General features: G+C 39.3%; 1 protein-coding gene across 1 annotated transcript in view; it reads left to right on the top strand.

Annotated features, from left to right (window-relative positions):
• Positions 1–26,995, top strand: part of LOC121408113 (protein Jumonji-like) — a 61,039-nt gene that overhangs the window by 18,411 nt on the left and 15,633 nt on the right. Inside the window, exons 3-4 of the mRNA XM_041599448.1 lie at positions 4,315–4,440; positions 18,340–18,408. Of these exons, the coding sequence (XP_041455382.1) occupies positions 4,315–4,440; positions 18,340–18,408 (195 nt within the window). The remainder of the gene's footprint in view (positions 1–4,314; positions 4,441–18,339; positions 18,409–26,995) is intronic.

Raw genomic sequence — 26,995 nt, 5'->3', positions numbered from 1 at the left:
TATGTTACATTTCATGGAATAGATTCAACCTTTAAAACTGTAGAATGTGGTGTGCCACAGGGGTCAATTTTGGGACCGCTCCTTTTACTATACAATAATATATTGAAAACTTCTCCCTTATTACCTCTTATCCTATTTGCAGATGATACCAATATGTTTTATTCTCAACCAAAACTAGAAATTGTAGTATCTACTTTAAATGATGAATTATGTCAAGTGTTTACTTGGTTCAAATGCAACAAATTGTCTTTAAACATAAACAAAACACATTTCATGCACTTTAAACATTACAACACCCATGTAGTTAACGAAGAAATAACGATTAACTTTGACAGCGTAATCTTACAACAAAAACGACATTCAAAGTTTTCAGGAGTAATATTGATGAAAATTTATTGTGGAATAATCATTTACTCCATATCACCACTTCCGTATCCAGAGGTGTTGGGATAATTTCCAAATTAAAATATTTATTACCCCAAAAAACTATTTTTCTTCTTTATAATGTCTTGGTTCTCCCTCACATATCATATTGCAACATAGTTTGGGGTAACTGTGGTAATACAAAACTTGTTCCAAAAAATAGCAGTTCATATTTTTCAGGATCAGAATATCGCTCTAGATCCAGTCCTTCATTTTTGTCTCACCTGCATAGCAGTGTGAGACTACAGTGCATATAAAAAAAACGGGACAGATTTGAAAAGTCTATAAAATTTTTGTCTTATATCATAATCTCTATATTTTGGTGTCAATACGTGCTTTGGATTCTTATCCTTCAAATACCATTAAAATAATTTAGTTTCGTTCATGCTTGAGCGAACACGGAATGTTTTTGTCTGGGGTAAAAAAGGAGGCTTGCGCCAAAATGGCATAAAATGATAAATATGATGGTCGGACTTCTTGCTAATCAGCAGACTTCCTCTTAACCTTTTCACTATCTTTGCCATAATTTTCAAATTATGCGGTCAAAATTCATTTCCAAATCTACTTATTTGCTTGAATAGTTCTGTTGTTCCTTTAGCTTTGAATATTCCTTCTTTAGGCAAGAACATTTTTTTCAAACCAAAGTATGGGAGAGCGTGTTTTTTTCAAATCCTTTCATTGTGTGCTTCAAAAGTTATGGTGCCTATGAACAGTGGCAAAGTATATTGGTCTAGTTCATTAAACTTGGACATAAGAGTAACCAAGTATCACTGAAAATCCTGTGCGAGTTTCAGGTCACATGATCAAGGTCATTGGTCATGTAAGGTCAATGAACTTTGGCCATGTTGGGGTATTTGTTGAATTACCATCATATCTCTGTAAGCGTATTGGTCTAGTTCATAAAACATGGACATAATAGTAACCAAGTATCACTGAACATCTTGTGAGAGTTATAGTAGTTTTCAAAGTCAGCACTGCTGCTATATTGAATCGCATGATGCAGGTGAGACCGCCAGAGGCATTCCACTTGTTTGAATTACGAACTCTAAAAATTTCAGATATAAATACCTATCAAGCTGCTATCTTCATGTTCAAATACAAAAAGGTAAACATCCCCCTTCCTTTCAAAATATGTTCACAATCAACAACACAAGCCACTCTTATCCAACACAAAATTCTGACAAATTTCATCTCACAAATCCAAAACTAATAATAGCACACAAATCAATATGACATTGCGGTGCAGATTTATGGAATAATTTATCACCTGACATTAAGTTATGCTCTTCACTTTATTCATTGAAGGCTGTTTTGAAAAGAAATACACTGTTAAAATATAACACCTAAAATCTCTGTGTGTTACATACTAACCGATATTACAACCCCCCCCCCCACACTTGCTCTCTCGCGCACTTGCACTTTAACTTTTATCAACATGATTATAACTTCCTCGTTTTTACTTTTTCTTTCCCTATCTTCTTTTTTGGTAATATTCCTATTATTTTGTGCAATAAAAATAAGTCTCTTTTATTGCACTGTTTGTCTGATGTTCCTTCCCCTTTCCTTTTGAGGCCTTTGCTCTAAGCTTAAGATGAAGGTCTCCATATTTCAAAATGTATTATGTCGATGTATGTATATATATTTTGTTTCTGCTATTTTTTTTAACAAAAAAAATAAAAAATTATCAGGTTTAAATATATTTCAATTATATAATTAGATTGTATATATGCATATGTTATTAATTATGTCATTTTCTTATTATGTTATGCCAAGAAAAAATGATTACACTTGTATATGCTTTTGTTATTTGAATGTGGAAATAAATCAATCAAATCAAAATTTCAGGTCACATGATCAACGTCAACGGTCAATAAACTTTGGCCATATGGGGGGGGGTATCTGTTGAATTACTATCATAACTTTGAAAGTTTATGGATCTGATTCGTGAAACTTGGACATGAGAGTATTCAAGTATCTTTGAAGATCCCGTGTGAGTTTTAGGTCACATGACCAATGTTAAAGGTCAGTTAAGGTCATCAAACTTTGACCATTTTAGAGGTAATTATTAGATTGCTGTCATAACTTTCAAAGTCTATAGACAGTGTGGATATAGGGGTAATCAAGTATCACTAACAAGTTTTAGGTCACATGATCAAGGTCAAATGTCAATGAATGTTGTATTGTATTACTATATGAATGGTGTTTTTGTCTCACCTACGAAGCAAAGTGAGACTATAGGCGCCGCTTTTCCGGCAGCGGCGGCGTCAACATCAAGTCTTAACCTGAGGTTAAGTTTTTGAAATGACGTCATAACTTAGAAAGTATATGGACCTAGTTAATAAAACTTGGCCATAAGGTTAATCAAGTATTACTGAACATCCTATTAGAGTTTCATGTCACATGACCAAGGTCAAAGGTCATTTAGGGTCAATGAACTTAGACCATGTTGGAGGAATCAACATCGAAATCTTAACCTGAGGTTAAGTTTTTGAAATGTCATCATAACTTAGAAAATATATAGACCTAGTTCCTGAAACTTGGACATAAGGTTAATCAAGTATCACTGAACATCCTGCATGAGTTTCACGTCACATGACCAAGGTCAAAGGTCATTTAGGGTCAATGAACTTTGGCCGAATTGGGGATATCTGTTGAATTCCCATCATAACTTTGAAAGTTTATGGATCTGATTCATGAAACTTGGACATAATAGTAATCAAGCATCACTGAATATTTTGTGCAAATTTCAGGTCTCATGATTAAGGTCAAAGGTCATTTAGGGTCAATGAACTTTGGCCGAATCGGGGGTATCTGTTGAATTACCATCATAACTTTGAAAGTTTATTAGTCTAGTTCATTAAACTTGGACATATGAGTAATCAAATATCACTGAACATCCTGTGCGCGTTTCAGGTCACATGACCAAGGTCAAAGGTCAATGAACTTTGGCCGAATTGGGTGTATCTGTTGAATTACCATCATAACTTTGAAAGTTTTTGGATCTGATTCATGAAACTTGTACTGAAAGTTTATGGATCTGATTCATGAAACTTGTACATAAGAGTAATCAAGTATCACTGAACATCCTGTGCGAGTTTCAGGTCACAGGATCAAGGTTAAAGGTCATGTAAGTTCAATGAACTTTGGCTATGTTGGGGTTTTTTGTTGAATAACCATCATATCTCTGTAAGTTTATTGGTCTCGTTCATAAAAAGTGGACATAAGAGTAACCATGTATCACTGAACATCTTGTGTGAGTTAGAGTAGTATTCAAAGTCAGCACTGCTGCTATATTGAACCGCGTGATGCAGGTGAGATGGCCAGAGGCATTCCACTTGTTTGTTGAATAACCATCATATCTCTGTAAGTTTATTGGTCTAGTTCATTAAAAGTGGACATAAGAGTAACCATGTATCACTGAACATCTTGTGCAAGTTAGAGTAGTATTCAAAGTCAGCACTGCTGCTATATTGAACCGCATGATGCAGTTGAGACGGCCAGAGGCATTCCACTTGTTTGTGAATAATTATTCTGTAGTAGTTTTCAAAATCAGCACTGCTGCTATGTATTGAATCATGTGATGCAGGTGATACCGCCAGAGGCATTCCACTTGTTTTTATAATATACAGTTGTTAGTGTAGGCTTGCTTTACTGTTGTCGGGGAAGTTCACGGTTGGCGACTTTGCCATAAATTGTTCAGGGTAGTCAGCGCCCGCCCACCATTAAGCGTAGTGAGAACGTTGGCACCCATCAGATGTAAGACTAGGAAGACTTTGTATTTGCAAATTTGACTCATTATCAGAATTACTTGAGTAATTGATTTTGTGAAGTATTAAAATATTCTGGATAGTCCCATAAATTCGCTCTTTTTTTTTTTTACTAACTTCACAGATATCTGGGTATGAGATAGACCTTGTAGAGTTTTCTCTAATTGTAGCACAACAGGGTGGACTCAAGACCATCACAAGTAATAAAAGATGGAATAAAGTAGCAGATCTTCTTCATATCCCCAAACCAGTAAGTTGATGTATGTACCTTACTTGTAAGTCAACTCCTAGACAAAGTTGACAGAGAATTTGTGTACTTTTTATAGATTTTAATGTGAATTATGAAATATTGTGACAGAATGATCATGTAAAATAGAATGACAAGAAATTTGAAGAAAAGTGATAGCTATTTATTTTAGGCCTAACATTTCCATCAGATTACCAAGTACAGGCTTATTTCTGAAGCTCAGTCAATTTCAAAAGAAAAACAAGTTATTTTTTTATAAAGAAAAAAAATAATTCTGAAAAAGATACTAATTATCCTAATTTTGTAGTGTCTGAAGGTTCATGCTGAAGAAAAATAGTGAAGTAGTTTTCACGCTACACCGTGTATCTTTCTTGGGCAATAGTTGGTCCTGAAAAGGACCACCCAAACTCTACATTTCGACAAGTGTGTTCTGGTTTCCTTCAGGAGAATGAACAAAGTTTGTAGAAGCAGCCCTGTATGCACAGTACCTTGCAGGGTACATGTCTCTGATTGGCTGGATAAGTCACATGACATCCACATATGCAGACGTGGATGACAGCGCACAAAATTAGGTGCGCAAAACCCAGAAATGCTGTCAATTATTCCCACCAAAATGCCACGAAAGACAAAAGGTGCCAATTACGCACGTGTCACTGTAATGCTCACACGTGTCTGGAATGTTCCTGTAGGTTCCACACAATAGTATAGGACACTGTGTGTTTAGAACGGTAAGCCAGATATTGCTTAGTTGGGGTCTTAAGGAAGAGTGTTATGTTCTTCAATCTCCAAAGCTTCTCTGACTCTCCGCTGATGCCAGCAGGGGACACGTGTGACCAGTCTATTCTCATCCATCGAGTTTAGGTGGTCCTTTTCAGGACCAACAATTGGCCAAGAAAGATACATGGTGTACCATGAAACCTAATACACTATCCTAATATTGTATATGTCATTTTGATTTCATGGAATATTTTTTTATACGCCCGTCTTGACGGGACGTATTATGGTATCACGCTCGGTGTCCGTCCATCAACTTTTCCTTGTAAACGCGATAACTTCAGTTTAACTTAACGTAGGCTCATATAAATGGGTATGTATAATACTAGCATGGATCCAAGGAGAATCCAGGACACATGCTCCGGCGATGATTGCTCCAGTGACAAATGCTCCCCAAAATGCCACATTTGCTCCGCCGACATTTGCTCCGCCGATATTTTTGCTCCGCCGACTATTGCTCCGCCGAAATTTGCTCCGCCGACTGTTGCTCCGCCGACAGTTTCTCCGCCGACAGTTGCTCCGCCGACAGTTACTCCGCCGACAGTTGCTCCACCGACAATTGCTCCACATTTACAGAGATGCCAACCCTCCCGATTTCATCGGGAGGCTCCCGAAAATTCATCCCAACTCCCGCCCTTACGATTACCATCCTTATCCTCCCGAAATTACGATTTTTTTTAATTGATCAAATTGGATTGGAAGGACATGTATCGTCTGCTAACTTTAGCATGTAGTAACTCCATTACGTTCGCTGCTACTAAATTCTGTGTGTTAAAGGTAGACAAATAAGGAGCAGCGAAAAGCTGGTGCATGTGATATGCCCAACGGGAATCCACTGTGCACCAGGCCGGTAGGCCCGGCTAGCTTCGCGAGGCGTGTGCGCTCGCGGCCACTGGATTTGTCGAGTCGTGCGGTGGAATATCGGTGTGTGATTTTGGCGTATTGATGGGTTGATATTGACACGAAATGGCGGAAAATCAACAAAAGAAGACCAAGAAATGGTCTCAAAAGTATAAGACTGAATACAGTCTCCAGTACCTGTGTATTCGGAGGTCGGAAAGAGGAATTTACCATGCATTTTGCGCAACTTGCAGCGTGGACATTTCAGTTGAGTACGGAGGTCGTGATGATATTGATATTCGGAAGCACCGTTCGGGAACCGGAGCAAACAGCATAGGCCTACGGACATTACGAAGACAAGATCTTCGAGCTCCACTAGTACCCTGTTGACTTTATTTCACCAAGCAAGGGACCTTTACTGGATTTATAGTGGAACATAACCTACCTATAGCCGATAGTGATAATTCCTCCTTATTAATTATTATTGTTGAACAGGTACTTATTTTGTCCTTTCATTTTTTTTACATGTAAGAATGCATATTTGATATTTTTTATGTTAAAAAAGTGGGAACAATTTTCATTTGAAAACATGTGAAATGCCCCAAAATAAGGGTCAGATTGCACCAGAGAGCATCTAGAAACCCAGAAACCCCGGCCGCAAGGGTCGAGCGCTCTGCGCTCGAGATGTGCGCTACGCGCACATAATTTGGTGGCAGTTGCAAATCCTCCCTAATTCTGATTTCCAAAAGTTGGCATCTCTGCATTTAGCGACAAATGCTACCCAAACGACACATGCTCTGGCGACAATTGCTCCGCATGTAGGGACAGTTGCTCCACCGACATTTGCTCCGCATGTAGGGACAAATGCTCCGCCAACAGTTGCTCCGTCCACAATTGCTCCATCGACAGTTTCTCGGCATGTTGCTTTAAAAAATAAATATAAGACCTAAATAAAATATCTGCGACAAATGCTCCTCGAATAACAATTGCTCTGCTCACGATTGCTCTACTTACAGTAAGGCCTACATAAAAAACAAGACACTTGCTCTGATGAAAATATTTGTTATATCCTTTTGGGTTACATACTTTTTGTATTGTTTTGTTTTACCATTCAAGTTGTTGTGCCACTTGATATCATAGGCGAATCCAGGGGGCGAGGGGCCCGGGTCCCCCTTATTGGCGGAGCAAAAAAAAGATAAAAAAGGGGAAAAAAAAAAAAAAAATGGGGAAAAGAGAGAAAAATGAAGAGGAAGACAAGTGAAAGACTTGGAAAATAAAACGAATCTCTCATATTTCACTATATAAAATTTTCGCTCGCAATTCATGCTCGCATTGCCTGCTATGGAGCTTAAAGATCAAGTTTGGAAGTCAATATGCAAAAGATATTTCGCCGTGTAAATCAAACTTTCATTATTTTGTTTGATTTACAAATTGATTGTTTTAAAGTGATTTTTAAAAAATGTTAGTTTTATGATCTGAACATTAATATTTTCTGCTCGTGCTACACACTTGCAAATGTTAACTTATCAGTTACCTTTATTATTTTCGTGTATTCCATAAAGTTTTCAAAATATCCCTTTGCAGATCTGATTGTCAAAACGTATCAGCTAGCGCTGCATGCTCGCATTTTGATCGGCAAGTAATGTATGTATCAATATTGATTATACATCAAACATCTCAAAATCCACATTTCGTGACAGTCTATCAAAAGTTTCGGCTCGCAATTTGCGCTTGCATTAATTGTTAAAAATTTATTTACTCATGCATCTCATTCATAATTACCAAAGTTCTTGAAATGTCCAGTTTTCAGGCCATAATTTCGTGCCCTACTTAGGCAAATTAGCTTAATAAATGAGATGAATAATTTTATAATTAAATTGTCCCTTTTGTTTCATCTCGCACTTAGCAAAAGGAATAGGAAGATCATGTGATGACTTGTCCTAATGACGTCCCGGTCTCTTGTCAAAACCTAAAGTAACAATAATGAAAAATATTAGCTGTTTTTTTAAGTACGATCCATATCCACCTCACAATTTTCCTACAAATTGCTTGAAATATAGAGCTGAAATACACCCTTTTTTTATTGATTTTCATGATAAAATATATATTTAGAATGCCAAGTTTCTAGGTCTAAATATGAAACACACGCGAGCATGTTTCATCAGATACGCAACTTGTTCTCTATTTAAATCATTATCCAGTTTCAGATTAAAATATCAACAATTTTCTGCTCGTGCTCTGTTCTTGCATTATTAATACAGGAATATCCCCTATTACTCATCCTATTCATGATTTACAAAACATGAATAGAGTGTCCCGTTTTTAGGACTAAATTTTGAATTTTGTCCTTGCGCTTCGCGCTCGCATCAATCATTTAGTTATATAGCTTTCCTGTTCACGATTAAATAAATTGATATAATTTTTTTCATTTTTGATGTAGAAAGGTAAAAATGTTAGCTCGCGCTTCGCGATCGCATTATTTAATTGCTGAAATATGTAGAGTCTTCATGGCTAATTGCAAGCAGTACTTAACAGGTACCTTTTCAATCAGTTCAAAACGTATATAAAAAAAATTGCTTGCGCTTTGTGCTCGCATTATTAGTGTTAGGAAGATCCCCAATTACTCATCCTTTACATAATATACAAAACGTGAATAGAGTATCTCGTTTTAGGTCTTAATCTGGAAATTTTCCGCTCGCGCTTTGCGCTCGCATCAATTGTTTAGTTGTATACCTATCCTGTTGAAATCACAAAAAGTGTTAGAATTTCCATTTTTTAGAAATGTAAAAAAAAAATCAGCTCGCGCTTCGCGCTCGCATTATTTGATTGTTAGAATATGTAACTCCTTCATGGCTAACTACAGGCAAACTTAGGTACCTTTTTGATCAGTTCAAAGCGTGTATTAACAATTTCTGCTTGCGCTTCATATTTGTAGTTTTTTATCCAGTTGCATACACATCTTTTCATGATATCATTGTCCAGAATGTTCAAATTTTAGGACAAAACACATACAATAAAAAGAAATTCTTCGCACTTGCAATTGCATTATTCAAATAAGGATTATGATATATATTTATGTTGATTTAGAAGAATAAAGCTAAGAAATGACTATTAGGACTACCCCTTCAAAGAAATGTGAAACAATGATAATTCCACATGTTCAGGGAGGAATAAGACTTTTTTCACAGGAAAATGAGGAGAAAATTTGAATATTGTATATTTCTTATAATAAAATACAAAAGAAATAGTGAGTGAGTGATGTTATCATTTCTCTCATTTGAATACCGACCAGGATGAGCATATAACTATTTTGTGAAATTAAGCGAAACTTAAAGATATCATAGCTTTCTTATTTTACATCCGACTTCGATGAAATTTTCAGTGTGACGCTTGTTTGATTTTTCTCTTTTTATTCAAATCAACTTTTTCTTGGGGTGGACATGTCCTTCAAGAGGAGAGTTGTTTTCACACTGCACGTAATTGAAGGGAAAAAATAATGAAAAAAAATGGAGGGAAAGTGACAGGAAACACCTTTCTAACAAGATTGTAAAACTTTATTAGTTTTTAATTCCATTAGAGGGGGTAGAAAAAAGTTAAAAGAATAAACAGTGAAAACAGACCAAAATAGCATTAGAGCGAGAAAGGAGAAGGGAGAGGTTGTAAAAGAAATAGGAATAGAAGTTACTAGGAATGCAGAGAGAGAGAAAAAAAAAATGAAACAGGAGGAGAGAGGGACGGGGGAAAAGGTGCTTTTCAAGGAAAGAAAGGGAGAAAAAATCGAGATAAAAGCGCTGATGGGAAATTTAATTTCAGCCAAACTATTTCTTTCCGCTGAACAATTCAATTAGGAATGTTAAAAATATATAGAATAATGATAATGACCATACAGCTTTGGAGATGAAGCGTTGTTAGTTTTACCAAAAAAAACCAATAATTTTTCGGTGGATGGCATTTTCGGCGGAGCTATTATCAACGGAGCATGTGTCGTCCGGGTAGCATTTGTCGCCGGAGCATTTGTCGCTTAATGTGGAGCAATTGTTGGTGGAGCAACTGTCGGCGGAGTAACTGTCGGCGGAGCAACAGTCGGTGGAGCAAATATCGGCGGAGCAAATGTCGGCGGAGCAAATGTCGGCGGAGCAAATGTCGGCGGAGCAAATGTCGAGGAGCAAATGTCGCGGAGCAAATGTCGCATTTTGGGGAGCATTTGTCACAGGAGCAATCATCGCCGGAGCATGTGTCGGGTTACCTCCAAGGAAGCCTATTGATTTTGAGGTCCAAAGGTCAAAGTCACAGTGAACTATTTTCATTGTACCATTCTGCAGTCCTTGTAAACGCGATTACGTCATTTTAACTTAACTTAGGCTCAAATAATTTTGTATGTATAATACTAGCATGGATCCAAGGAAGCCTATTGATTTTGAGGTCAAAAGGTCAACGGTCAAGGTCCCAGCGACGTATTTTCATTGTACCCTTCTGCAGTCCTTGTAAACGCGATAACTTCATTTTAACTTAACCTAGGCTCATATAATTTATTATGTATAATACTAGCATGGATCCAAGGAAGCCTATCGATTTTGAGGTCAAAAGGTCAATGGTCAAGGTCACAGTGACGTATTTTCATTGTACCCTTCTGCAGTCCTTGTAAACGCGATAACTTCAGTTTAACTTAATCTAGGCTCATATAATTTGGTATGTATAATACTAGCATGGATCCAAGGAAGCCTATTGATTTTTAGGTCAGAAGGTCAAGGTCACAGTGATGTATTTTCATCTTACCCTTCTGCACTCGTAAACGCGATAACTTCATTTTAACTTAACCTAGGCTCATGTAATATGGTGTGTAAGATACAAGCATAGATCCTAGCAATCCTGTTGATTTTGAGGTCAAAAGGTCAAGGTCACAGTGATATATTTTTATTATTTACTATCAATAAATGGGATATACCCATTTGATTTGCTAGTTCATTACGATTAACTTGCGTGCCGAATATAGAGTACACAATTTTCCTGCACGCGCTGCATCTCCCTATTAATGCACTATCCCAAGATCATCGCGCAATTTGGCATCCATTTCCTCTTTTACTTTCGCCTGCGGTCGAGTTCAGTCGCAAAGCTAAGTACACTCTCGAAATTGCAATTCTGTTTTCTTTTTGGATACATTTATTGTGCATTCTTCCCTTATTTCAATCTTATTTCTTTAATTCAAGATTGTTGTAAGCTTATCCTGTCGCGCGGAGCTTCCGTGATATTTTATTTCACCTATTTTGTTCCTCTTCTCGTGAGTTTGTTTTTAAGATACGTTTCTCAACAGGCGGGTTGTCTTCACTTCTCCGCCCCATAGCTCCGCGCCTTCCTGCATGTCGCGGGCGTTGCCCTCGCTCCTCTTTTAATTCTTTTAATTCTTTTTATTCACTGACTTCTTCGTTTATACGACTCTCGTCGTGAATTTATTTGAATTATTTCTCCAAAGATCGCACTCCACAGGTTCTGTAGGACATCAGGAGCGTCGTATTTCAGTCTCGTTTCAGGTTCTTTGTTTCTTGTTTCGAGTTAGTTGATTGTTCTTTTGTTTCAATCAATCCGTTGTTCTTGTGTTTATTAATTGAATTAATTAGTTAATTAATTAATTAATTATTTTATTAATTATTTAAAAAAAAAAAAGAAATTTTTTTTTCAGACCTTGTCTTGAAAAATTTTTTTCTTTCACAAGAATACTTAAAATTTTTTTTTTAGGAAGCCGTCTCCTGTTAGCGTTCGTCGCCTTTGGTTCGGCCTTCCTTCTCGGGAAAGCTAGTTTTGTTTTTCCCCTTTTCTTTTCAGGTCAGCTGCCGGTCTCCAGACTTTATAATTTTTTTTCTTAAACTTCTTGTTTAAAAAAAAAAAAGGGAATCTTGTTTTCTTTTTTTCTTAGCTGATCTTCACCTCAAAAAAAAAAAAAATATTTTTTCTTATGAACAGGTGGACACACAAAAAAAAAAAATTTGTGTTTTCTTTTTATTAGGTGCTTCCCCCCTTTTTTCTTTTCAGAATTTTAGCGGAAGCAGTTTCTTTGTTGTGTTTTTTCTAACGGACTTTTTTAGGGACATTGTCTCATAGTAATTCTTTAATTATTACCGTTTCCTTTTTTTCTGGGATTTTCCCTTGTATCATCCTTGTGAGATTTAATTTTTTGATCTCAAAGTCCGTTTTTTGAGGTCTCTTGACTTCTGGGGTTGGGGTTTGTTACCCCCCTACCCCCCCCCCCTTGTTTCTTCTCTGTTTTTATCTTACTACTAGATCACCCTACGGCAGCATGAGTCTTTCAGACTCGTTTTCTGAAGAGCCCCAAGCGGCCGCCGATGCGGTGTCCAACACCGGGGTCTTATTCCCCACCACAGGTAGTATAGATGGAACCGTGGATTTGCGACCACATGCACGCACGGTGATGGCCATGGCTTCCGTCCCGGAGCCTGAACCTCTATCAGGGAGCGTCGCACTAGTACAGAAAATGGCGACTCCTCTAGGGCTGTTAGACCCACCGGCCATCGGGTCACCTAAAGACCGGGGGGAGAGCACGGGTCTCTCCACCTCCCGGCAAAGACTAGGCTCGATGCCGCGTAAGACCCCGCAAGGGAGCAGCGGCAAAGGGCTGCCAGCCCCTAGTCGGAAGAGGCAGCTGAGTCCGACCGTGTCGGACTCTCAATACAATCTGACACCGTCAGATTCGGCTGACGCCTCCTCTCGCTCGGCTAGCGCTTCCTGTGGGAGAGCTAAGGGGAGGAAGACAGGCGCAGCCCAGCCTCTTGTCCCTTCTTCCGCTCTGGCGCCGGAGCAACCGAAGAAGAAGAAAAAGAAGAAGAGGAGATCCACGGATGTAAGCCCCGCTCCGTCGGGCGGTCCGTCCTCTGATTCTTTTGATGGCCAGGCCGCTCAGCTTCTCAAGCTTCTCCAGAGTGCCTTTCAGCACTGCAGGTTTTTACCCCCAGGCTTGCCTGCTTCAGCCGACGGTACTGTCAACCGAGCGGATCAAGCAGACACCGGCCATCCAACACACCGAGGTGCCTCTAGCGATTCTCATGAACCGCCGGCTCTCGATCCCACTCAGGCTACGCCCGTGAATGCTCAGGTTCGGCCTCCCCCGGGGTCCGTTCCCGCGAGCCCGGCCATGGCACACATCGCCACTCGAGCCTCTCACGTGCGCCTGCTTCCCTCGGGGCTCCGCCCGGCGAGGAGACGTGGGTTGGTTCCCCCTCTCCGGAGGCGGAACAGGCTGTTTCGGGGGACGAGTCCAATCTCGATCCACCGGGTAGCCCGGCTCCCCAGCCGTCGGCTAGCACAGCCCAGGACGCCATGGAGATCCTCCATAAATATCTCCCGCATATCTATCCGGCTAACGAGCCGTTAGAGGGAGATACGGGTTCTCTTCTTCTCGCAGCCGCGGAAAACCGCCCATGGTGTTCCGATCACGAATGATTTCAAGGCTGCATACGAGAGGGCGGCCGCTCAGGCCAGCTTGCCCGCCTCCCAGGGAAGAAAACCGGTATCCTTTGGTAAGAGCTTTGCCTTCACAAAGGATGACACCAAGGCGTTCTTTACCCCTAAGACGTTTTCCCCCCAGCTTGATCGCATCGGGGCACGTTTGGGGACCCGTTTCTCTTCCAGCCATTTTGCTTCTGTTGAGAAACCGGATGTTAGGTATGAGGCCTTGTCTCGTTCAGCCCTCAGACTTACAGCCTTTCTCGGAGCCTTGCTCGGTCTTCGAGCACAGTCTTCCGAGCTGGAAGTAACTGCCAACGACGGTGCCCTTATTGACGAGGCACTCTTGTCCTTGGTAGGCGAGTTATGGATGCAACTGGCCTCTGCAGCTACTACTGCATCCAACTCGCGTAGAGCTCGCGTCCTTAGTAGACTGGGCATTGCGTCCAAGGACTTGCTCGAGTTCCTCCCTGGCGTCCCCCAATCGAACAAACACTTGTTCGGGGGCGAGGTTGCATCTCTTCTACAAGAAGAGATCGATGGACGCAAGCAGGCCTCTGAGCTCAAAGATCTCAAAGCCTCGCGTCCGACGGCTCCACCCACGAAGAAGTCAGCCTCCAAGGCTCGCCCTTCCTCTCGTCCAGTGGTGCCCCCATCTCAACCCCGTGCTCACGCTCCGCCAAGTTGCAGAGCTCACACTAGACCTCCAGTGAGTGCCTCACGTGGTGGTCGGGGTAGAGGCAGCCGGCCAGCCTCCAAGGCTCCGGCTAAGCCTAAACAGTCTCTTTGACGGGTTTCCCCGAGTGCTGGGACCGGTCGGCGGTCGTCTCCGTCATTTCCTTCCCGCATGGGAGGAAATAACGGACGACGCATTCATCTTATCCGTCGTGCGAGATGGCTACTATATCGATATACAGTGCGTATCAAAAAAAAGTTTACACTTTGAAAAAGCCCTGGGAATTAAAAAATATACAACATGCGGGTAATTTTTTCACATATAATCTTGGGTTTGGGTCTCATCTATCCAATGAAAGTAAAAGTTTTGTCAGAATGTTACACTTGAGTGAGCACTGTCCATTTCTGTAAAGCTCGCAGAAATCTGTTTGCGCAGAAATGCTCGTTTTCATGCTGTGTCAAGGGGAAAGGGCGAAACCAAACTTACACTACGAAAGATTTATCATACTTTTCCCTTGCACTTTTAGTCAATTGGAATAAAACGGATAAATTCAAGCATTTTGTGACAATTTTGCCACCCAAATTGAAATTTCAACACTTAATAATCACAACCTTTTCCCTATTTCTGCCAGCTGGATCTGAGGACATAACTGACTCTGAACAAAAGTTTATATCAGACATCTCCAGCATTTTTTTACTCAGTTTTTATCATTGAAAGTTGGTTTACATTTCATTCTTCATTTAATACTTGTTTCTCCACACTTTTCCCAAGCCTAAAAATGATTAACAAAATGAAAATCAAGCTTAAGCCATTCCATGCAAATCACAGCTCACTGTAAAGCAAATATCGTCACGATGGCCTCGGTGTGTAGGGGAGTGGGGTGGGGCCAAATGCACTCTTCGAAGTGTTGTTTGGCAAGGAAACAAGTCAAACAATGTAGAAGATATCTTCAAATCAATTTTACTAGCTAAATTCCATGTGTTCTTCATGATTTAGGTCTACTTTTATTCGCATTACTATTTCAAATTTCTGCGCAAATCATTTTTCACTAACTTTTCAAAAGTAAGTGGTGCTCACTCAAGCGGAAATATTTTTCGACAGTTATATCGTCATTTGCTTTAATGGACCTGTACCAATGTTAAAATGTGGATCAATCTTCAGGATATTACAAATGTATAATTTTACAGGATTTTTTAAAAGTGTAAACTTTTTTTTGATACGCACTGTAGAGGCCTTCCCGCACGGCGCGATTCGATCCGCCCCTTTGACCGTCCCCCCTCTTCATCAGCCGTACATCGAATCAGAGATCGGTGCTCTGCTGGAGGAGGCAATCGAGAGGGTCACAGACAGTCCTCATCTCTGTCTCTCCTCTATCTTCGTCGTCCCCAAGCGCTCGAGGAAATTCAGGATGATTCTGAACATGAAAATGATCAACGAATTCATCCAGCCAGACAATTTCAGAATGGAAACACTGGCTTCGATCCTTCCGTCTCTGAAGGCATCGGATTGGGCTGCCTCACTAGACCTCAAAGACGCCTACTTCCACATACCCATTCATCCCGCCTCGCGGGACCTGTTGGGGTTTCGCTTCAAAGAAGCAACTTACAGGTACCGGGCAATGCCTTTCGGCTTACGCCCGGCACCCAGAGTTTTCACTCGGGTGGTCACCGCAGTGGCCGCCCACCTGAGAAAACGAGGTCTAAGACTCTTTGTTTATCTCGACGACTGGTTGCTGGTCGCAGACTCTGAGGCCAAACTTCTGTCCCACTTATCCCTTCTTCTGCGGGTCACCCAGAAGCTGGGATTCATAGTGAACTGGGAGAAGTCGGATCTCTTACCTTCTCGCATACCCACTTATTTGGGCGCGGTTCTAGACCTGCCAAATCAGATCGCCAGACCAAGCCCGGACAAAGTTCAGGCAATTGTCTCGTTAGCTCGCTCGCTCAGAGGGCACAGCTCTGTGAAAGCTCGCACATGGTTGAGACTTCTCGGGTACATGGCAAGCCTCGTCGACATTCTTCAGGATTGACGCCTGCTTATGAGACCCTTTCAGAGATACCTCTTGCGTTATTTCAAACCGAACGCAGACTCTCTGCTTCTCCGGATTCCCCTGTCTCGGGAAATCCGTCTCGACCTGGCCGCTTGGACGCACACGTCCTTTGTAGCGAAGGGCAAGCCCTTCCGTACCCCTCTCCCATCAGCCGCTCTAACCACAGATGCGTCGCTTACGGGATGGGGCGGCCATTGTGCAGGGGAGATGGTTTCGGGTGTCTGGTCGTTCCATCACACCTTACCCCATATCAATGTGTTGGAGATTAAGGCTGTCATACACTCCCTTCAACATTTGCGACACAGGTTAGTCGGTCGAACGGTCCTGATTTGCACAGACAACAAGTCGGTGGCGGCGTATATCAACCGCCAGGGCGGTACCTGATCGAGCTCCCTCAACGCCCTCGCTGCGGAGCTTTGGGAGTGGTGCCGCCGTGCGAAGATCGTTCCAATTGCCTCGTACATTCCAGGCAGCGACAACCTGATAGCCGATTTTTTGTCCCGGGGCCGGTGCCTACCATCCGAATGGTCGCTCCACCCGGAGATATTCCAGTCTTTCCAAGCCCTCTGGGGGCCCCTGGAAATAGACTTGTTTGCCACGGCTCTCAACCGGAAGTTAATGATGTTCTGTTCTCGTGTCAACGAAACAGAAGCAACCTCCCTGGATGCATTCTCCATTCATTGGGGGATCTGAGGTGTTATGCGTTCCCTCCGTTTCATCTCATACCCCAGGTATTGAGGAAAGTGAAGGAAGACCAAGCCTGGCTTCTTCTAGTGGCCCCTAATCGGCCAAGGAGGTTCTGGTTTCCACAGCTCCTAGAACTGTTGAGCTCCTTGCATGATTTGTCTATCAAGACTGCCTTTCTTATCGCTGTAGCATCCGGTCAAAGACGCAGCTCTATTCACACTTTGTGCATTTCTCCCGGTCACATCCGGTGGGAACGGCGTGGAGTCCGCTTGATTCCAACCCCGTCCTTCATTGCCAAGAACCAGACTGCCACCTCTGGTTCGATTGAGTTCTTCCTAGCACCCCTATCAGATCTTTCCTCAGTTTCTGAAGACAAGGTCTGGTGCCCGGTCAGGGCCTTGAAGTGGTATCTGGATAGAACGAAGACGCTTCGCAACTCTGATCAGTTGTTTGTCACGTCACGCGAGCCGTATGCGGCAGCGCGGCCGAGAGCCCATGACACTCGAAGTATCGCCACTTCCTGGGCTCTTTTTAATGGAGTCGCCTTGGACGACATTCTAAGAGCTGCCTTTTGGCGCTCTTTTAACTCCTTTACTTCCTTTTATTTAAAGGACATTCCTTCGGGAGAGGCCTTATTTGCCTCCTCTGCTCTCAAGGCAGCGGCTCCCGTGTCTTAGTCTCCCTTTTTGCGCACTCTTTTTTTTCTAGACATGCCTCCCTTCACGTTGAATCCATGTTGGTCTAGCAAATCAAATGGGTATATCCCAGTTATTGATAGTAAATTATGAAAATACTTACCATGATTTTCTTATTTACGAGATAACTGGATATACCCATTTGAAACCTCCCTCCTACCCCTCGCCTTGTGTGACAACATGTCTTGCTTGCAGGCTCATGAGAGGAAATGGACGCCAAATTGCGCGATGATCTTGAGATAGTGCATTAATAGGGAGATGCAGCGTGCGCGCAGGAAAATTGTGTACTCTATATTCGGCACGCAAGTTAATCGTAATGAACTAGCAAATCAAATGGGTATATCCAGTTATCTCGTAAATAAGAAAATCATGGTAAGTATTTTCATAGTACCCTTCTGCAGTCCTTGTAAACGTGATAACTTCGGTTGAACTTAACCTAGGCTCATACACACATAATTTGGTGTGTATGATACTAGCATAGATCCTGGCAATTCTATTGATTTTGAGGTCAGAAGGTCAAAGGTGAAGTCGCCATCTTCCACTTTTCTTGCTTGACCATTTTCCGTGTTACAGACGGGCGTATTATGTGCTCGCCTTAGCAACACTCTTGTTTAGTCATAGAATGGAAATGAGCAGTCAATTTGAAAAGACAGGATAAAGTTGGATATCAGCTGATTTCTTTTATTTAAAAATCTTTAATGTTTTTTCCCCCACATATTTTACAGCTACAAAGCAGAGTGAAATTAGATAGTATCTACTGCAAGTTTCTTCTCAGCTTTGATAATCTTTCCAAAGTAAGTTTCATAGTTCCTAGTGCCTGATTTGTAATTTTTGTTATCAGTTTAACAAAATTATATCCTAAAGCAGTGTAGTCTTCATGAAATAATTGTAATGATCAAAATGTGTTATCAGAAAAGAAAGAAATTGGATAATTGAATCAGCAATGAAATAATTTCATGTTCCCTTTCGTTCATCCACAAGTAAATGTAAATAAGTGTTTGGCACCACAAAACTGTAAAATAGCATTAAAGGTCAAGTCCACCCAAGAAAAATCTTGATTTGAAAAAATGAGCAAAAATCAAACTAGCATAACACTGAAAATTTTATCAAAATCGGATGTAAAATAAGAAAGTAATGACATTTTAAAGTTTTGCTTATTTTTCACAAAATAGTGACATGCTCAACTCGGTGACATGCAAATGAGACAGATGGTGTCCCTCACATTTTTTTTTTTTAATTGTTTGAATTATTTATTATATTTCATTTTTTATTGATTTGGCAAGAAGGGACCAACTTGACTGAACCATATAGTATTAAACAATGCTAATTTCACATGTTCGGGGAGGAATTAATCTTTGTTTCACTTGTTAATGGAGAGGAAATCAGAATATTTCATATAAATAAAAAAAAAAAGAAATAGTGAGTGGATGATGTCATCAGCAGGGCTGCCAACTCTCACGCAATCTGCGTGAGTCTCACGCATTTCACCCGATTCGCACACTCTCACGCTGATCATAGGAATTCTCACGCTGAACCCCGAAAATAGAGAGAAAAAAAGTTTATTAACCTATATTCAATAACATTATAACCCGGCCAGGCGAAAGTTTCAAAGTTTTTAACCACACTGCTATTATAAAGAAAGTTGATATGGAATAATGCACTTAAAAATGTGGATTTTTTTTTCAAGGTAAGTGAACTTCATTAAAAATAATCAATTAACCTATTTGAATCCTGCCTTATGTATTTATGGAATCAGAGTTAAAAGTATGTGCCAGATTGCACCATTTAAATTGCAAAATTGTAAAAGCTCCCTACCGCACCATCCCCCCCCGTAGCGCCCTCGGGCTTGGTCGCTTCGCTCCCTCGCAATGTCTCACTCCAAACTATTCTCAAAGGTTGGCAGCCCTGCATCAGTCTCATTTGCATACCGACCAGGATGTGCAGAGAACTGTTTTGTGAAATTAAGCAAAACTTTAAATGTGATATCACTCTTATTTTACATCAGATTTTGATGAAATTTTCAATGTTATGCTTGTTGGATTTTTCTTTTTTGTCAAAATCATCTTTTGTTAAGGTGGACTTGTCCTTTAAAAATTGACATACTGAAGCTTTTCGACATGCACTCATCAGAGTCACATTGCATAAAAGAAAAGAAAGTTAGAACAAAAAAATACATATTTCCTATCGTATCGGCATACTCACCTGTCCCTGTTTAACATTGCTATTCACCCCTCCCCAACCTCAACAACACTGGTAAGATCTCCCACATAATTTATGCATGCCCCTGGCATGTACAGCGTGCAACCCGTCAGGGGTTTCTTGTGACCTACATCATTCATCACTTCCTCTTTCACTATCGCTCTCCCTTCCAACAGCACACAAGTGCACCATATAGTGATAAAATTCAAATTTGTGCCTCTAATTTTCCTTTTGTTACACCTCTGCCGATGTCTGACAAAAAGAAAAGAACCAAGGACAACCCTGTGTCGGGTATGAAATCAAGAACACAGCCAGGTTTGGCGGAAGAGAGTTGAAATCCGCCTGATAAGGAACCCATTATTGCGGTGGGCAAGGAAACCCCACCTGGTACTGAACACAAGAAAAGGAAAACCTGCCAGCAGGCACAGAGAGCGTGGGTGCGGCAGCTACCTGGAGCTACCCGCTCCAATTTTCTCCCATCATTGCCCCAGCCTAAGAAAGGGAGTAGATCGAAAAAAATATCTAAGGATAAACCCATCGCTTAACATCCCCGTATGAAAAATGTTGAGAAACCCTCAGAAGCAAACCCCCAACAAAATAGACAAGATAGCTCTCATTGTACTAACCTCGAGTCCCTGCCCGAGCCAGGTACAAATGAGGCTGGATTTTGGTTCATGAAAACTCTGCATTCGATATTGCCCCCTAGCTCCACAGTAAACGCCCTTAACCCTAGTTCCAGGGCTGGGAAGGACCCCCTGGCGGTCTCCTTCCCAGGCCCAGACCTCCATCGAGCCGGGTCAGGCCCAGTCTGAATGTTCCCCTTCTTATGCTCAGTTTCAAAGAAGAAAGGAACAGACAAATTTCAAATACGTGTGTATTGTCAATTTGGCGTGAACCATGTATACCTGAGTTGGAATTATTTCCTCATGTTGACATGTTTTCATCATCTATTGTTTTGTTCTGTGTATAAACATAGTATCTACATGTGTGTAAACCAGTGAAAAAAATTTCCTTTATGGACAGTAAAGTTATTGTATCCCGGAACAGAGTTCGGAGGACTCTATGGATTTGGCCGCGCCGCGTCCGCCACCGCAGAGATTTCCTTGTGAGCGCTCTATCAGCTGCATTTTTTCCTCCGATAGTCTTCAAATTTGGTATGAAAGTTGAGTATGGTATAGCGAAGAAGCCTATCGATTTTGGTGTGGGTGGAGGTCACATGGTAAGGTCAAAGGTCATTTTCAGGTCAACATTAAAGTTTACATGCAAGACTCTCTCATGACACCTAACTCTGCAATCGTAAGTCTTTTTTCAACCAAACTTGGATGATAGATGGACTTGGGGAACCTGCATGTTATGCTGCAGTCAGAGGTCACATGGTAAGGTCAAAGGTCATTTTCAAGTCAAAGTTGGAAGTTAACATGCAAGACTCTTTCTCCGCAACCATAAGTCACTTTTCAACCACACTTGGATGGTAGATGGACTTGGGGGACCTGCATGCTAGGGTCATTGTCGCCATGATAATTGTATTTTTTGGTCAAATTTCTGTGTGAGCTCTATATATCGCAATGACGGATGACGCGGTAGGTTTGGGGGATACATTTGCTCGGCTGCGCGACCCGCCGAGCATCTCAAGTTCAATTTAATTCCCATCTCGGGCAGTCCTGTTGACCGCAGGAGAGTCGGACTCTGAATTACTCCGGATCGTCTGTCTGTTATTTCTTCCCATACCTATAACTGAGATTCAGATGCAGCTTCAAATTAGAGCAAAAAGTTGTTTCGGAAACCCCTTTTTCTCATACGGCTCTAGCTCTACAGAGGGTGCCAGGTAAAATTGGCAGAGGTAAAAATGGCAGAGGTAATAATGGCAGAGGTAAAAAGGGCAGAGGTAATAATGGCAGAGGTAAAAATTGCAGAGGTAAAAATGGCAGAGGTAAAAATAATCATAGGTGTTTCTCAGTTACCATTCTATCGACCTGTTTTGAAGGAGGAGTTCACCCTGACAAATGGTTTACTGTAAATATAGCACAAAAATATATTGGTGAATGTTTAAAGAAAAACCCTCAAAGATTATGGGAGTTATTATGAATGCATGTTTGGTTTTTTTTATCTGTGACGTCATATACAAGCACCTGCCCCGTATTTTATGCACCAAAATGTATACTTCTTATTTTTTTAATCAGTGGGTCATGTTTGCTAAAAAAAATCTTTCAGGAGCGGATGTGAAATGATTTGTATGTTGATATACTTAAGGTACAATAAAAACCATTTTCATTTTTAGCTCATCCGGCCCGAGGGGCAAGATGAGCTTATGCTGTGGCGTGGCGTCTGTCGTTCGTCCACAATCTCAAAATGCTACTACTTTGCCATTTCAAGTCCGATTTCAATTCTGTTTGCTTTATATGATAGCACTAGGTGGGGGATTCAAAACTTCTAAACAGAATTTTGAAATTCATTAACCCTTTGAACCCTAAATTATTAAGGGCAGCGGTGACCTAGACCCTGAATTATTTGCACATATAGACCACATTCACAAACTCAGGATTCGAGACCCAACGGCATCTACCCCCCGCTAGTACCCGGACCGAGCCAGCTGAAGTTGTTAACCTTCTCGTAGACCTAATCTACAAACAGAAATATCAACTTTAGTGTCTGTTTTGGGCTCAAAATCACTGTTTTTACCAAAGTCAGATATATCAATTGCTTCCCCATAATAAGCATGTGACTCACCTCGTATTATGCCGTGTATCACCACACATACGACACGAACAACTGCAGAAAAGTGGCATATTTTGGCCATTTTTTATGCAAAATCCTTCCAGAATCATTGCCAATCTTGACTGAAATTATCAACTAAATATTCCTACACAGGTATACGTACTAGAAAGATGACGTCGTTTTTAAAAGATCACCTGACATTTTGAAGTCACGTGGCTGTAGGCCGGTATCGGGTTCAAAGGGTTAAATATGCTAATATATGCGCATTTTTCAAAATTCACAAAAAATGCTTCTCCTTTCTTTATTTGTTGAACGATTTTGAATTTTTTGCTTCCATCTGGTAGAGCTTCATGAGGTTCACCAAACGTCTACACAGAATTTTGAAATTTTGACCAGAACAATTTTTATGCTAATTTGTGCATATTTTTAAAAATTCACATAAAATGCTTCTTTATTTGTTGACCGATTTTGATTTTTTTTCTTCCATCTGTAGAGCTTCATGAGGTTCACCAATCTTCTTAAGAGAATTTTGACTAGAACAATTTTTATGCTAATTTATGCAAAATTAATTTATTCATATTTTTAAAAATTCACATAAAATGCTTTTTCTTCTTAAATTGTTGACCGAATTTTACTTTTTTTCTTCTTCCATCTTGTAGAACTTTATGAGGTTCACCAAACTTCTACACAGAATTTAGAAATTTTCAGTAAAAAATTCCTTATGCTAATTGATGCGATATTTATTCAGAAATCACAGAAAATGCCTCTCCTTTATATGTTGACAGATTTTGATATTTTTCCTTCCATCTGGTAGAACTTCATGAGACCCACCAAACTTCTACACAGAATTTTGAAATTTTCAGTAGAAAATTATTTATGCTAATTTATGCAAAATGTATTCATATATCACAGAAAATGCCTATTCTTTATTTCTTGACAGATTTTGATTTTTTTTCTTCCATCTGGTAGAGCTGCATGAGGTTCACACTTGTACACAAAATTTTGAAATTTTGTCTGGAAAATTATTTTAATTTATGCAAAATTTATTCATAAATCACTAAAAATGTTTTTTCTTCTTCATTTGTTGATCAATTTCAATTTTGTATGTTTTTTTATGATAGCTCGAGGTGGTGATACAAAATTTCAACGTAGAATTTTGAAACTCATTAAATATGCTAATTTATTCATATATTTTCAAAACTCACAAAAATTACTTATTTATTTTGTTGATTGATTTTGGTTGTTTTTGTTCCATCAGAGAGCTACTTTAGGTTCACCAAGGTTCTACACAGAGTTCAGTTTCAGTTTTATTTTTTCTCATTTCTAACAAAACAGTAGACAAAATCCATAATAAATACAGTTACAACAATTGAAATGTAATAAAGAAACATGTAACACAATATATATATATTCATCTAAATTATACATTTGAAAGTTAATATGGATTATGGAATATTTGTGGATGAAAATAACATGCTGGAAATGGAGAGGTCCACTGTGAAGCTGTGCTTGTAAATCGTGGACCCCTCAAAACAAATTATTCATTAATATCAAGTTACATATTAATTAAAATGATAGTGGCCAAAAGAGAGAAGAAAAATGTGAAAAACAATAACATGATGCATGAAATGAGTAATGTACAAAGAATAACGATGAGAAACGATGAGAACATACCGCATGTGGACTAAAATAAGAAAATTTAAAAATGTATAATGAGTATGAAGCAAACGCGCAAAGAAAACGAATCAAAGTGTATGCCTTGTTGAGAAGTGGTGACGAGTTCTTCGGATACCAACAATAATAACAATGACATTAACAATAGAGATAATAATAATGTTGATGATATTGATATTCACAATAATAATAGCAATCATGATAATAGTGATAATAATAAAAAAGGGCAAACTAAGTACAACAGGGAGAGCTAGGTTTTATACGTAGCCAATAAAAATGTCTTAAGTTTTCTTTTGAAGACTGCGAGTGAAGGGGAGTTTTTCAAATCTATACGCAAAGTATTCCAAAATTTAGGACCTTCAAAAATGAATGTATTTTGTGCTGAAAGTGTTTTAGTAAAGGTAAATGAAATTCTTCAGACTGTCTTGTGGGATATTTATGAATAGTTTAATTCTTTATAAACATGTCATGAAAAACTAAGGGAAGGGCACCAAAATTGAATTTATACATAAATTCTCCAAGATGAAACAAGAAGAGATCGTTTACTTTGAGAATATGTTCAAGGAAAAGTGGATCTGAGTGGGCACGAAATGGAGCATTGCAGATTATATGAATTACTTTTTTTGTAACAATATAATTTTTCTAACAGAGTTTGATGGGTGTTTCCCCAAAGCAAAAGTCCATAATTTAAGTAGGGTAAAACAAGAGAATAATAAAGAAAAAGCAAAGATCGTTGTGGAATACCAATATTTCGAGAGATTGTTTTGCAAATATTTTAAATATGTAGCTTCCAGGAGAGCTTGCTATCAACCAAAACACCTAAAAATTTTGTATGAGAAACCTGCTTAAGTGGGGTATTATCAAACATAATTTGAGTCGGTAATGAAGCTAAGGAGTTACTAAATAATATGTAATTCGTCTCCAAAAGATTTATTGACAGTTTATTGGTTCTTCTCCATTCTAAAACATTTTGCAACTCTGCATTGACGACATCAACAATATCATTGGATCTCTGTATGAAAAAAACAAGTTAGTATCATCTGCAAATAATATGAATGAAAGTATATTGGACGATTTATGAAAATCATTTATATAAAGAATAAACAACAAAGGGCCTAAAAGACTCCCTTGTGGAACACCACAAGTAATATTTCTAAAATCAGATTCTTGCTCATTTAAATAAACAAATTGTTTTCTGTTAGAGAGGTAACTCCTGAACCACTCCAAGGCCTTTCCACGGACACCGATATGATTGAGTTTATATTGTAAAATGTCATGATTTATCGTATCGAAGGCCTTGGAGAAGTCCAGGAATATACCAACTGTGTGAGAAGAAGAGTCAGTTGAATGGGCAACCTTTTCTACAAAAGTCATTAAAGCATGAACAGTACTATGTTTCTCCCTAAAACCAAATTGGAAGTTTGAAAAGATATTATTTTTCTTTAAGAAAGTTATCATTCCAGTGAACACTTTTTTTCTAAAATTTTGGAAAAAGAAGACAGTAACGAGATTGGCCGATAGTTACCTACTTCAAGTGTGTCACCCTTCTTAAATAATGGTATGATTTTAGCAAGTTTCATGGAATTAGGAAACTCACCATGCAGCAGTGATAAATTAAAGATATGGACCAATGGATCTACAATGTAAGGAATAATGGCCTTTAAATAACGTTACTGATTCCATCAAAGCCGGAACTTTTTTTATTTGGTAAGTTGGAAACAATGTTTGTGACTTCTTGTCTATTCGTAGGAAAAAGGAAAATAGAACTTGGATTAGCAGGACCTAAAAAGTCAGTAAAACACCTGTCAGAAGGGGGAATATTTTTAGCCAGATCGTTACCAATCAAGGAAAAGTAATTATTGAAATTATTCGCTATATATTTTGGATCTTCAACAATTTCATTATTATTCCTGATTCTATTTATTTCAGAAACTCCTTCAGTTAAGTTCATTGCCTGTTTGATAATTTTCCATGTGTTTTTGGTATCATGTTTGAACATTTCCAAACGATTCACAAAATATTTTCTTTTTTCTAAACGAATGATATTGACTAATGTGTTTTTATAGGACGTATACCTTAATTTTGCTTTCTCAGTACCCTTTAATTTGTATTTATAAAAAATATTATTTTTTCGATTAATTGAGCGTAGAATAGATTTTGAAATCCAAGAAAGTTTTGGTGTTTTTTATAATTTGTTTTAATTTTTTGTTTTGGCATAACTATGTCCAGCTGATTGCTTAACATATGGGAAAAAGCTTCATATGAATTATTTAAGTTTTCAATAAGTCTATATTAAAATCTCCCATCAGAAAAAAATCTTTGTCAAAATTGATATCTCTAAATAAATCTGAAAAATGTTGTAAAAATTCTTGAGTACTAGAGCTAGGGGATCTATAAATAACACCGGCGATGATATTCTTATTTCCAGGAATCAAAATTTCAATGAAGAGTGATTCAATAATGTTGTTGCAAACCGAAATTTCATTCAAAATAGTATAGCTAAGTGATTTGTGAACATAAAGAGCAACACCACCACCAACTTTATTTTTTCTATAATCATAATCCTTTATATGAAATGGGTGGTTTAAATCGTGATTTAACCAGGTTTCCGTAAGGCCGATTAGAGACAGTGGGTTTGACATGGGCATATCTATAAGTGAAAGAAGTTCATCAAAATGTTGATTCAAACTTCTGATATTTAGGTGAAGTAAGGAAAATGTATTTGATTCAAATTCTTTCAAGACATTGGAAAACTGATTGACGGTTACGTAATTAGTAATTCCTCGTTTGGCT

The sequence above is a fragment of the Lytechinus variegatus genome, chromosome 2 (genome assembly GCF_018143015.1).
Source record: "Lytechinus variegatus isolate NC3 chromosome 2, Lvar_3.0, whole genome shotgun sequence".
NCBI classification, from domain to species: domain Eukaryota; kingdom Metazoa; phylum Echinodermata; class Echinoidea; order Temnopleuroida; family Toxopneustidae; genus Lytechinus; species Lytechinus variegatus.
Note: the sequence above shows the minus strand (reverse complement) of the source record. Positions and strands in the feature narration are given on the sequence as shown.